Here is a 14,501-nt window from a genome sequence, read left to right on the forward strand (position 1 = left end):
GACAGTTCCAGGTAGAACTATTTAAAATGTTATCATTTTTGCGATTCTGGCTATCAAACGCCGTCAGGATATTTAATTCATATATTTAGGAAAAGTCAAAAACGGACACACACATACGATTTACAACGGAAGAGTAATTAACATTTTACATGCAAAATGGGTCAAACTGACCAGCATGACAGTTCTAGTGTTAAAGACATCTGTGTTTGCAAGCCATGCTTTAGACTGTCTTGCACTTTCTGGGCCATCTCACCTGAAGGGAATAATTGTGTCCATCCCTTCACTGGCTTCTTTCCTGTCAATAACCAATCCGATGCTTCCCCTATTGACTGACATACATGCAAGGAAGTGAAACATGAACAAGGAAGTGAAACACTAACAGACTTCCTGGAAGATCTTCGTGTAGTACCAGATACCATGTTTTAAAATGAAATTGCATGTTTACTGCAACTTTCTTTATAAACACCACTTTTGAGACTTATGTAGTTAATGGAAGTGAAAAATGGGTCATTTATGGAATTATTTTGTTTGCTACAATTACTTGCAGTTTAAACGTAATACCTTGGGGTTACAATTTGTATTAAATGACGTTTGGTGCTGCAGCTCCTTCACATTACAAACCGTCACACAATGCAGCACTGTTTGCATTTCCAGGGAAACAAAAACCCACCCTCAGATTCCTTTCAGGAAGCTCGCCTTTGCCCTTGCACTGAATGCTAAATTAAAATGAATAAATCCTGGTGTGTCATTGTCAGCCCCATATCCTTTTATATGGCTTAAAATAAATGGTCTTGCTTCTTATTAGCACTAGACAAATTATCTCTTGGTTCTGATGCATATTTGCAAGAAAAAAGAAAAGAAAAAAAAACTTTCTGTAGCATGAGTTGAAGTAGCAAACCAGTCTTCAGCAACATGACACAAAGAGAGGGCAAAGATAATGAACCTGATGCCAATAGGAGGTGTTAATACTCATAGAAGTACCTGGCTGGCAGTCACAATGGGGAATCTACAACTTTTGATGATACAAAATAACAAAACTAAGTTTGTTGAATTAGTGCAACAAAACAGGTATTGCAAGTAGTATTACCTATAGATGTGACAGGAATGCAGTTTTCTGCTTGGTTCTCTTACAGTAGAGAGAATGGAGTAACGGACATCTGGAATGAAGACAGTTAGGGCTCTCAGGTTATGTACAATTTCTTTATTGGTACCACAGAGTGTGAATTCTATTGCTCATCTTGTCTCATGTCCCTTATGTTACACATATGTCTGAAAACTATTGTGATCGGTTGGTTATAGCAAAATTTTAATTGAATGAATGAATTACAATTCCTGTTTCATGACCAGCTTCACAATTCAAAACTAAATAGTCTTCTCAAAAAGAGATTACAATAGATAAATAATACTAAGTGAGAGTGAGTGAAAGGTGAGATAAGGAGAGGAGCAGGTTAGTGCATCACGAGAGATGTTTACACCACATCACCTGGGGGTGGAACCAAACCCTAACCTAAGAATCCCTACAAACATGATACCAGCTGAAGACACAGATAGAGAAGTGTCTGTCAGTTTATTTTTCTACATGGTGAGAATGTATAGAAACATTGTAGGGACAATATAGACCTTATTAAAATTTTGAGAACATGAAAAAAAGTGAATGTTGAAGTGTCCTTTGTGTCTATGGCAATGTTCTATTACAGCTGTTTGGAAAAGAAAGCAGTGTTGTGCTGTGGTTTGCTGTGTATGTGTAAATAACGTTTAATACGACTGGTACAAGAGTCTTGCATTACCGCTCTCTGGAAAGCTGAGGTCAGTTTGTGGAAGGGTTTTGGGAATTCCACACTACATGCAACCCAGAGTCTGTATTGAATATTTCATCCTGGTGTTTCCCTACACCTACATAAGGGGCTATATATGTGCATTAACCCATGAAATGAGTTACATTTTGTTAAATGTTTATATATTTTTGAACAACTTTTTATGTTGGGCATGCAATTAATAAAATGTACTTCAGTATCTCTTGAGACAGTCAGAGTAAAGCTGGGTGTTGTTAACAAACTATGAATGAAAGAAAGAAAGTTTTTATATATATATAAAACATCATCATTGAAATCATATGTAAAGAAAAGGCAGCATAGGGGTCCCCGAGTGGCTAGTCTAGTAAAAGTACGGCAGTGTGGTGCGCAGGTTAGTTTCCCGTCTTCACTGGGGATTGCAGAGGGAGCGTCGCATTGGCTCTCGCTCTCCCACGGGTTAGAGGCAAAATGTGAAAGGACTGTTTCTGCTTATCGGGTTACAGAGGACCCTGCTGGGCAGGTGCCTGATGAGCCCAAGCAGGCTGGTGTTTGTCTTCCAGAGTCCGGTAGTTCGCCAACATCTGCTCTCGAGTTCCTGGGTGTAGAAGAGGAAATTGGCTTGATCATGGGATTGGAGGACACCCACTGAACCATCAGTTCTCCTAAGCTGTGTGGGGAATTGCTGTGACGAGGGATCCTAATTGGGCATTCTAAATAGGGGAGAAAATGGGGGGGTTAAAAAAAGAGAGAAACGGCAGCACTCAAATGAGCAAGCAGGGGTAGAGGCACCTTCGCTCTGAAGGACAAGTTTCTGAATCGGGCATTCGAGCTGCGGCTTGCTTCTTAACAGAATGTAACATTCTTCCTGGATAGAGCCCTTAATAGGTTAATGCATTTAGAGATACGTTAATTGTGTTCTGTCAGTGTAAAAACATGAATTTACTGTATATTTTTAAGGCTGTGTATTTCAGAGATAAATTACATACTGTATTTTATCTGTGTGTGTTGTAAAATTAAAAGCTTTAACATTGGCCAAGGGGTTTCAATTTGTGTGAGTCATACCAAACACTTGAAGACAGAACCAGGATTCCAAGATATTTGGCAAAGACGTGAAGACCCCTAAGGAACTGACAGGGCCATTGTTGCCAAAGGGTTTGACAATGCACATAAGTTAATGACTACCTCTATGCATAGATCACGATTGGTTAATAAAGAATGTCCTTTCAACGTCCCATTTTTTGTTAAATATTTCAAGGTTGAGGTATTGGATTCCATAGACTCATAGGGATGCATGTCCATGGTGCTTCAGCCATTTTGGGAAATCCATACGCCATACAACTTTGTGAAAAAACAGTGTACGGTTCCAGTTGTACTGGAGGTTGATTATTTCATTATGCCCCACACATCTACCACAGACATAATTTAATATTCAAAAGATATAATGTTCCCCATTAGAGCAGCACTTTTCTTTTGAAGGAGAACTTTAAATTAAAAAGTTAAAATGGAGGGGGTCACGTGATGGCCTAGCAGAGTGGATGTGAGAGAAACATGCTCCTGATATTTTGATCGCAACCTGCCACCATCTGTCCTCCTGTTCAATCCTGATATAAAAAGCAATACAATATTAAGAACAATGTCTTTAGGTGATTACTGGGCCAATTCTACCAAGAATAATATAAAATCAACAAAGAAAAACTCGGAAACTAGGAGAGCCACATGACAACAAGGAGACGAGTAAGATGGTGACCGTTGCTGTATACCTGAAGCCTTAATTTCACAAATTGTTCAAGAAATCTCCACACGAATTGAAAGCATACTGGATGCAAAACTGAAACATGTTATTAGTTCAGTTGACTCACTAAAGGCATTGACTGCTGAATCCAATAAAAGGATTCAAGCGACAGAAGAACGTATATCTTTAATGGAGATAGTGATCGAGATAAATGCATCATGTCTGCTGAGAAACAACAAAAGCTGCAGGAGCGAGGAGTCTGAGTAAATTACCAATACTTTTTTGAAAGATGGATCTTGACAAACAAGTTTGTAAATCACTCTTTTTGATAGTTACAGTTCTTTATTGTTGTTTATAATGCTGGGTTGGTCTTCAAAGTGGTGTGATACTTGCATCATATTCCTTGTTGATTGATAATGGCTGATAAAGCGGGATTAAGGGGGGGTTAACCATCTGTGAACAGGATGACTTTGCAGGGGTGACGTCAGACCAGAAGGACGAAGAACAACAAAGGTATGGCATGAATCTGTGACGCTACGACGTCCAGTTTTATTAAATAACAACAAACGATTGAAACAAAAACAGCACACCAAAACAGGACATGGCACTTGCGGCCAAATTAAAAAGGTAAACAAAACGGACAACACTAAACAAGACAGTGGACGAACAAACAAATACCGTGCTGGCACTTCCAGCAACCTGTAGCAATTGTTATTTTTAATCTAAAAAACTCCAATCTCTCACTCACGAACACACAACACCGAGTGTGTGAAAACTTGCAGCGGTTATGCAGCTGTTTCGTGACTCAATTGCTAATCAATCATTCAATTGGAGTCGCGGTACAACTGCACGTGAATTAATAAAAGCGCAATTCCCCGTGCTCACATATTATTTTACCTGCAGGTGAAGTGCTGTGCAGTCCTTGTGCCTACATACAAATATACATTTTAAACACTTGTGCTCGTAACCCATATTTATATCCCTTGTAAACACCAACATTAACACACTACATACAACATAAAACACTGATAAACATAAAGGCACGGGACACTCCGCCACTGTCCCATTAAAAGGAAAAAAAATCTTAGATTTTCTTAAGAAAAAGCATGCTCGCATTGCTTTTCTAGAGGAGTCACTAAAATAATAACATGACAAAGTCAAAAGGGAATGGGTAGGGCAAGTGTATTCTTATACATCTAAAAGTAGAGGAGTGATAATTTTAATACATACAAATGTCCCGTCTAGTATTGAGGAATGTATAAAAGACACACAGTGTAGATATGTAGATATGTACTGATCAAGGGGTCTCTTTATGGTGAGCCAGTTGTTCTGGGCAATATTATATATAGATATATATATGGGTATATATATATATATATATATATATATATATATATATATATATATATATATATATATCCCAAATAATTTTTATGTTAGCTTTTTCGTGGAAGTATTTTCTAGAGTTTTCCTGAAAGGATATTATACTTGGTGGAGATATGAACTGTATATGGGACGCTAAGAATGAGATCCCCAGTCCTGCCTAACCGTAAAAGCCCTTCAATAAAGGATATTTGTATAGAATTTGGTTTATTAGATTTATGGAGAATCCTTAATCCAAGAGACAAAGGCCTTACAGACCCCTCATAGGTTCATAAAACTAACTCAAGAATATACCTTTTTTTTTTTTCAGCAGAGAAGACTTTAGATAACATTACTGGGGTATCGATAGGAAACATAATATCCAATCATACACCCATTTACATACTATATAAGCCCTCTAAATATGAGTGCAATGTGTTCTCCTGGTGCTTTAAAGCTTATTTAGTTAAGGACCCTTTGCTTGTTTCCTATATGGAAGACAAACTCAAATTATTTCTAGAGACTAATGATGTCTGGTACGGATCCTTCGTTGCTATGGGAAACATAGAAGGCTTACGACAGGGGAATGAATGTCATATTCTGCCACTAAGAAAAAACAATGGGGGGGTGCCATTGTGGCGCATCCAGTAAAGGCGCTCCATGTGAAGTGCAGGGTGTGCCCTTTAGTCTGGGGATCGCAGGTTTGATTCCAAGCCATGTTACAGCCGACTGTGACCGGGAGCTCCTTGGGGGTGGTGCACAACTGGCTGAGCGCTGCCCGGGTAGGGAGGGCTTAGGGTCGGCAGGGGAATCCATGGCTCACCACGCATCAGTGACCCCTGTGGCCGATAGGGCACCTGTGGTTCTGCAGTGGAGCCGCCAGATCTGTGTTGTCCTCCAGCGCTATAGGTCCGGTGGCCTCTCTCTGGATCCACAGCGTGAAAAATGATGGATTGGCAGGAGCACGTTTTGGAGGACGCGTGCTCCAGCCTCCGTTCCCTGAGTCAGCAGGGCGGGTTGCGAGCGGTGAGCCAAGGATACAGATAATAATTGGGCACACTAAATTGGGGAGAAAACCGAGGTATAAAATTGGAGACGACTAAATTTATATTAAAAATAAAACTAAAACAATGGAAAGTATAGAAAAAATAACAACTTAACTGGAAAGAAAAATGATAGCATCTCCCAGTAAAAGCATTGCCAGGAAACTAACTGCTACACCAGCATCATTAGATGCCCTGTTTACACAGGAAGCACGCTCAGCATTACTGCAAGACAGTGTTTTTATAATTACGGTAACAGACCAGGGAAATAGCTGGTTAAGTTTCTCCTGGGGCATAGGGAGAGTAACTATATATCTGCTATTAAAGATAAGCATAAAAATAGGAAGGTGCAATGAAAGGATATTAATATTTTTAGGGAATATCATGAGTGTTTATATTCATCTGCATGTACAAATCCGACCCATGACATGATTGCTTTTCTAGATAGAATTAGTATGATACACATATCCAACAATAAGAGATGTAACCTTGAGCTCTTATCCATAACTGAAATCTCAGAGGCAATACAATCTCTAAATAGTAATAAAACACCAGGCCCTGATGGATTTACAAAACCGTACAATATAAATACTTACTATGTTCAATGATGCATTCCAAAAACGCACTCTTCCCCCTTCACGGAGATCAGCCAACATAATAGTATTACTGAAAAAGGAAAAGAACCCAGGAGACACTACATCATAAAGACCTATATCTTTAACAGACACAGATGCGAAGGTCCTCACAAAGGTGGATTCCTCGTAGTGCGATTAACCCAGACCAGAAGGGTAACTGAGCCACAGGCAGAGGCTATTAAACGTGAGCCCAATATTCACAGTGTTCAGACTGGTACAAGACAGCATCACTTGTCACTATATGCTGATGACATCATATTATTTTTGACTAAATCGCATATATTGGTTGCTAATGGAGACTAACAGAGGTGATTTAATCTTTTTAAAATCAGTGGTTATGCTGATAAACCCTTTACCTTCTGCGCCTTTTCGGTGGTCCCCAAGAGGACTAACATGTTTGGGAATACGGGTATCCCCATGCTTGGGGCAGTTGTTTAATTTCCCCTATAATCAAAAGGTAAAAAAAGACAAAGAAAGGTGGACCAGTTTGCCCGTTTCCTTTTTGGGAAGGGCAGGGATAATTAAAATGAATGTGTTGCCCAGTAATAAGAGCATTTCTATGGGCAGGGGGAAAAAAAAAAAAACAGGTATCAGTTTAGAAGACTACAACTGCCTATAAAAATGAGTGGGTTAGCAATTTCTAATTTTAGACTGTATAACTGGGGCATGCATTTGAAACATATCCAGGGATGGCTTACCTGTAATGTGGACTGTGCTTGGCAGGCCATAGAATCTGATGCAGTGTGCTTACTGACAGTAAAAGAAAAACAATGGAGAGGACTGATTGGGGGAAGTGTTGTTCTGGGTAATACACTCAGGGTGTGGCAGGAAGTTAAAAGGTACCATGACAGGGGATTTGGTCAACTGTTAACTTCTGTATTGGGGAACCCATTTGAAATTGACCCTTATTTTTTAGGTGCTCCCATGAATGTACAGTGTACAATTATTTCTGTATCTGATGCCGAGAGACGAATGCATGCCTTTGTTTCATCTAGAATGGATTATTTTAATACAGTTTTTTCTGGTGTCCCAAAATGTGTGGTATCCCGCTTGCAGCTTGTTCAGAATACACTGGCTCCCTGTGCTCCCTGTGCCTTCAAAATTTAGCTGCAATTTACAAGGATTAGCACCTAGTTATTTGCAGGAGTTACTAACCCCGTATCTTCCAAACCGCACTCTGAGATCACAGGATGCGGGGGGGGGGGGGGGGGGGGGGGGGCTGCTGGTTATCCAAAGGTCAACAAAAGCAACAGCGGAGGTTAGACTTTTTCTTGTAGTACTCCTGAATTATGGAACGCTCTGCCCTTGTTTGTCAGGGAAGCTGGGACTAAAAATGCACTTTTATAGAATGACTAATGTTTTAATAGAACTTTAAAATTGCTGCTTTTGTATTGTGTATACTGTTATTTAAATGGACTGATTGTGACAGTCCACTTGTGTTATATGCTATACAAATCTCCTATGCACTGTACAGTGCTTTGCAATAAAAAGCGCTACACAAATGCAATAAATAAATACACTATAAAATAGATAAACTCATAAGGGGTCTTCTAACAATAGCAAGAAAGTGCATCCTAACAAATTAGATTCTGGACAGATCACCTACAATTTTGCAATAGGATAAGTCTATTTACAGTGTACTCCCACTGGAAAGGTGAAGTTATTTTGAGGATAAAAAATTAGGACAATTCCATAGGATTTGGGATCCTTTTCTGTTACATGTAGGACCTGCTCTCTCCCATCTAACATTGAAGGGATGAACGGCATGTCTGAGGAGAAAGCACATGTACACAAAATTCAATAAACAAATACAAAAAAAAAATAAAAAAAAAATTGTTCAGATGGAATTATTAAAGAACAAGGTTCCTGTTTGAAAGTCTGAGCCTGTGGATGGTTGAATTGCATAACATCTGTGTTTGATTTCAGACGGGACCATCTGTTAGGTTGTGTTTTCAAGGCTTTTGATTTCAGAACCTTCTTTCTCTGCATTTCAGAGAGAACTAGGAGAGAAAGATTGTTTAGTTTTGTTTTCAAGTCTTCGGTATCTCATTACCTTCACACAGAGCAGAATGTGGCCTTAAAGCAAAGTTTCAAAGTCACTGTTATATGATACCTCCACTTAAAGTCCTTGGTGGAAACAAAACAATTCCAGTAAATATTACTTAATACATATTGCTATATTCTGTGGACTCAGATTTTCCTATATGAAAAAAACAGTAATTTACGCAATAAAACGACCCCACTCTGGTGTGGAGGATTGCAACAGCTCCTTTTTTTCTTTCTTATTTGAAAAAAATCCCTGTATTTTTGTCCTGGGAAAGTGGTGCGCCTGTCTGTTTCCATTGTAAGTCCTTACTCCAAAACACATAGTGATGAGGTAACACAGTCAAATCTGCATCAGATACCACCTGTGAATCCCATACTACACAGAAGTGTTAATAGAGTTAAATCATTACCACATTAGCCAAGACCACCTGTATAATCCGATGGCGTTACAGTGTGCCCAATTATTTTGGAATGTCCAATCATTCCCCCCCACCCCCTCCGTTCCCACGACCAAACTTGTGCCGTATGACTCCCCCTGCACACAACGCGGCTGTGCTTTTACCAGATGAGCCAGTCGGAAACCTATAAAGACCAGTTTTTACAGAGTGGTCATTATAAGTTGGTTAGACAGCAGAGGCCTTGTCAGACACATTTGATGTATTTGTGGATATGCCGTTATATTGTTTCCCTTTTAAACGATGCGATTTAGCTCAAAACACATTATGAAGGAGAAGCTGCAAATGTGAACAATTCTCACACCGCCAATAAAAACAAATCAGAGGGAAATAAAACAAAAGCAGGATATTTTATTTAAATTGGTGGACAAATTGAATTAAGAAATAACAAGCAAGAGCTTTCAAATTAGATCAGTCTGAAGCACAGGTTTAGATGTTGGTCCCATGCTGGTATTGATTCACAGGACAAACCTGAACACCAATGTGGTCCCTATTCTGCAGCGGGCTGGGAATCAGTATTCAAATGCTTATTAGTTGCACCTGCAGATTACTTTTTGTTTCAGCAGCACACACCTGGTTAGCAAATTCATGATAAAAGCAGTTTTCTGCCAGTCAAACCAAACTCTTTTCCTTTTTTAACTGAAAACTGAAGAAAAATGGGTCTACGGTAATGGAGCTCCAACAACGGAAAATCCAGTTGAAAAATCAAAATTTACAAAATTAAAAAAGTTTGCTTGTCTTATTCATAGCCTAGAAGAATAGAATGAACTACACACATCTGTTTAGTGTTATATGCATTACTTCTATACGGTCATCATTCACACATAATGCGATCCGAGTGGTAATCAGTGACACACCCCTTATAGCTTCAATTCTACAATAAACTATACTCCCACCCCTCCAAGAAAAACACTATGAAACACAAAATATAAACAGCATCCAAAAACATACCGAATTAACAACAGGTAGTAATGAAGGCTTTGAGTTCTGTTCTAAATGTGTATTAAAAGCTGCAGATTTTTATTCTGTCTTTTTCTCCTTCGCATCCTTCGGATCCTCGTCGTCTGTATATTCTGTCGGCTCCTCGCCGGGTTTCAACAGCTTTCCGACGTAGTCGTACTTAACTGTGAAAAACAACACAGGGGTCATGAAACACAAGGTACTGCACAACAGCCACTATGTTCTGAATAGCAGCCTCCACCCCCAGGCCAGTTTTAGGGATATAAAACAGGAACAAACACAGACTAAAAGGATTTCCATTGGCTACAGACTCAGATGGTTTGTTCTGAAAAAAGTGTTATAGCGCGTGAAATCTGGAACAATTATTCTTGAACAGAGTAGTACTACCCTGCAAATACCCTTGTAAAATGGCCCTTCAGTGCAGCGCGATTAACTTCTTCAATACTGGGTTATCATTAGAATTACATCACTGACAATAAAACCCTTTTGAAAGCCATTGGGACCATGCTTTGTTTTTGTTGTTACCAATTAGTAGCTATATCAGAGCAGGAACTGGAAACCAAGCCTACTGGTGTTGGCAATAACAGAGCTCAGTTTCAGGTCAAACAGCCGATTCACGGTCAGGAAAAGCACCAACAAGCTCCCTTGTTATTTCAGCGTTTGACTTCCACCTTCAACTATTTGTGAAATGTATGTTACAGATATACAGGACACACCACAATGCAGGCGTCACTACATCCTCTTCATGCACAACAGCAACCCACAACTAATGCCCATGCATTGTTTTTCCAACGGTTACCCACATATATATTTTGCTAAACTCATTCAACTTTATTTTCATTGTATGTAGCAATGTTAATTTATGGCTAAAACTAGATTGCAGAAGACATTCAAATGTTCAGGTTTTATTGAGGCTGTATAATGTATACAGTCTCTACACACCTATTAGCATGTGTATGTTACCACTAGGGTCAAATAGCCCCTTTCATTGAAACAGAGTAGAGATATACCACTGCAAAGTTCACCAGTTCTCTCTCATACACTGGAATTTAGTACAGGGATGATAATAGTTTAGCATGAACAGTAGGTTTCACAGACTCCGATTAACACTAATTTTGGACTGCCTTACCGAAGGTCGCATCAGGTAGTTCAAGATTCTTACTAATCAGGGTGTGTGAAACTTACTGGTAGATTTTTTCCTACACATTAACTCAATGTCAAAGTATATGCATGTCAAAGAGGTCAGCTGAAGTGCTTAAACAGTAGGGTGTGTGCAGGGTATGGTCATTTTATTACATAAACACTGTACAGCTGTAGTGTCATCCACGTTAGCACTGTAGTAACATCACTCTGATAGGAGGGCTTCTCATGATGGCTTCATTGGTTAAACATTTAATTAAATGGAATCTGCAGCTATGACGTGCATATGCATATATATATATATATATATATATATATATATATATATATATATATATAAAACAAACAAAGTTAGGTATTTATTTAACATCATGTAATCAACGATTCAATTTCACATTTTTCTATTATGAGTATGTGGAAAACTACAAAGCAATGTTAACCAACATTATTCAGCAGGTTTCATTTGACTTTATGAAGCAAAAGGAGTTAATTCTATAGGGCGATGCTAAACATTTGCCTATAGTTTTAGTATACAAAAAGCACACAAGCATATGTATACATAGGTTTCCCTCTGGGGATAAGTACAGTAAAATCAGGCTTGACAGGTTTAAAGACCAAACAGTGATCAGACTGTGACACAGCTTTAAAACAGCCTGGCCTTGACTTACCAGTGAACTGCATCTCCCACTCTCCCAGGCTCTCCTGCTGCATAGCGCTGAGGTCAGACAGATCATCATGCTCGTCCTTCAGAGCCTCCTTCTCCAGACAGAAGGTAGCGAGGCCTCTGGAAGCATCCCTGCCAGCAAACACACCGTACGGGCCCTCTACAGGGAAACGAAGGCGTGACTATCACTGTGCCCATTTGCAGAGGCTGCCTGGTTAATCAAAGTAATGACTTTTGGCCAGACTATAGAAATTTACCTCTTGGACACTGATTAATACCAGTGCACGTTATTTTGCAACAGTAAGGTGCCTGAATAAATCAACAATAGCAAAGAATGAAAATATCTTTAGCACAATGATTAGAGATGGTTAGTTTCTACTCTTACAAATAAATACCTTTAAGATTACTCTACATCAATCTTAGGACATAGATGTCCAAAGTATGAAGCTGTTTATTGTACAAATAAATGACAATTTACAGATATCAACTTTAATAGCTTACCCTTCTAGCTTTAATTTGACTGAAACTGCCCTGGTGCAAATGGTGTGCTAGCAAGTGGATATAGTTCAGCATTTAATTCATATTAAACTCCATTCCAAGAATACAAATCTTTCCCCAGAGAATGCAAAGCACCCTGCAGCTCAAGCAGAACGCAAGTGGCAAGGACATGTATTGACACCGTGTGCGTGTCAAGGTAAAGTTAATTAAGAGGAAATATCTAGCTGGTTGCCTGCAAGGTAATGTATAAGTCGCACGTATGGACCAGATACTGGGTAAAAGGTAACCGTTGTGAAATCTATATACTTTGGTATGCATGAGGCAATGGTCCCACCCAATATTACAGTGTTTAGTTCATACAAACATGTTTTAAATAACTCACGGGTTCATGCACTGTGAATGAAAAGGGCCCTCTTAAATTTAAGTGTCAATTTTAACAGAATGAAATGGTGTTTAAAAAACTGACACTTTACCAGGCCATTCAGAGACTGTAAAACACTACGGTTAAACCATGCCCCAGTCACACCATTTACAACTGATTGGCTACTCAGATACGATATTAACTTCGATGTGTTTGTGCCAGTCGCAGATTACTGATTAATGATTTAACTTTGCTTGCAAACTTTGGCAACTTGTAAAAATGTAACAAAAATCAACGCCTATATATATTTCTCTTGGCTGATTGTTATTTATCAGTTGTGTTTTTGTTGTCAAGAAATATTCGAGATATAAGCTTGTAAATTATGTTTAATTCCTATTACTACAGGAGAGTTATTCCAGGCTTTGCCAAAAACATGATTACTGTATCCTTCACTTAGCACAATAGGGTCTGATTTTATACCGGAGTCTTGCGCATACGCAGGAAAACGCACCACTTAAGTTGGAAAAAGAACGGTTTGTTCTAACAGGTTGCAAAATGTACAAGTGAGTCTACATGAGCGATGTACTTTTGCAAACTATTCTCTAAACTGAATACAGGTACAATTCCTGAACCAAGACGTTTTCCACACCATCCTAAAACGTTCTGAATCATATCCGCACATTCATTGGAGAGTTTTGATTAAGTATCCTCTCCATAAAAATGTATTTGATTAAAAAAGAACTACCTGCAATTAATAAACCGATCTCATTAAACATAATGTTTGTTTTATTGTGCATGCCTAGCCTTGTTATTTTACCTGGCCCGTAGAATTTCTTTCCCCTGGTCACGTCGAATACTTTGCCGTTGATAGCTATGAGGATCCTCGGGTTTTTCTCTCCATCGTATTCCTTCAGCTCGGCCAGGGTGAAATCTTTCTTTTTTAATTTCGGAAGCTGTTCTTCCTCTTTCCCCGTATCCGGAGGTTTATCCCCGCGAATTATCTTATACAACAAGAAGAGACATAAACACAGCAGGCTCAGGTTGAGCGGAGACGTGTAAATTTCTTGCAAAATACCCACAGAAGTTTGCACGGCTTCCTCTTCAGACATCTTTCTGTTCTGGTGAAAAAACAATGAAAACAGCACGAAGGCACGAAAGGGGCGGTTCCCTTACCACATGGACACAGATATCCAGTGAACCACTAGATAGGCTGTCCTTACAAAGGTACCACCAAATGTTCCTGTCAGAATACTGCACTCTGATTGGTGATCATATTATTATTAATAAAACAATGAATAATCCTCTCCCAACACCGAAACCCTAAACCCAAGGTCAGTATCTTATACTGCAGCCATTACACATCTAACGTAGTTCATTAAATAAAAAGGTGGCTGTTGCTTAGTAACCTTACCATCTCCTGTGCTGTGTATGTCCATTTCAATTGAAAAGTCCAGGTGCGTCAGATCTGCTGATCTAAGCAAAGAGATTAGCTATCAGGAAGCAATCGTGCAATTGTTTTGATATGTGTTGTTGCAGTTGAAAAGTGTGTCTAAATAAAACTAGGACCAGTAAGGTTGCATTAATAAGCAAACATTCTCTCAAAAATAGTGTAATAACTCAGTGAAGAATAAATAACAAAAGGCTGCCAGCGATGCCAGGGCGCCTTACCCGCACACTGGTGCAGAGTTATAGTCGCAGAGTGGGGAATGAAACTGCAAACAGCAGCGGGGTCGTGCAACCCAGTCCTGCAACCAAGTCCTGCACACAGCTCTGCAGAATGCAAATAACATTCCCTCAATTCTTCTCTTAGCT

General features: G+C 39.2%; 1 protein-coding gene and 1 long non-coding RNA gene across 4 annotated transcripts; both read right to left on the reverse strand.

Moving 5' to 3' along the window:
• Nucleotides 1-5,906: 5,906 nt before the first annotated feature.
• Nucleotides 5,907-7,581, reverse strand: LOC121295657. 3 transcript variants are annotated; one of them, XR_005946955.1, is made up of 4 exons: nt 6,922-7,581; nt 6,527-6,596; nt 6,049-6,155; nt 5,907-5,946 (listed from the first exon to the last, which is right to left on the reverse strand). It is a non-coding gene; the product is annotated as an uncharacterized LOC121295657 (long non-coding RNA). The 3 variants fall into 3 exon arrangements; XR_005946954.1 differs by having other exon boundaries at nt 6,527-7,581; XR_005946956.1 differs by lacking the exon at nt 6,049-6,155 and having other exon boundaries at nt 5,908-5,946.
• A 1,816-nt stretch (nt 7,582-9,397) lies between these two features.
• LOC121295655 (membrane-associated progesterone receptor component 1-like) lies at nt 9,398-13,843 on the reverse strand. The gene is made up of 3 exons (XM_041220592.1): nt 13,507-13,843; nt 11,835-11,990; nt 9,398-10,190 (listed from the first exon to the last, which is right to left on the reverse strand). The coding sequence occupies exons 1-3, from the start codon at nt 13,796-13,798 to the stop codon at nt 10,087-10,089; spliced, it is 552 nt and encodes a 183-aa protein (XP_041076526.1). The 5' UTR covers nt 13,799-13,843; the 3' UTR covers nt 9,398-10,086.
• Nucleotides 13,844-14,501: the final 658 nt, after the last annotated feature.

Source organism: Polyodon spathula, chromosome 20, assembly GCF_017654505.1.
Source record: "Polyodon spathula isolate WHYD16114869_AA chromosome 20, ASM1765450v1, whole genome shotgun sequence".
Classification (NCBI taxonomy): Eukaryota; Metazoa; Chordata; class Actinopteri; order Acipenseriformes; family Polyodontidae; genus Polyodon; species Polyodon spathula.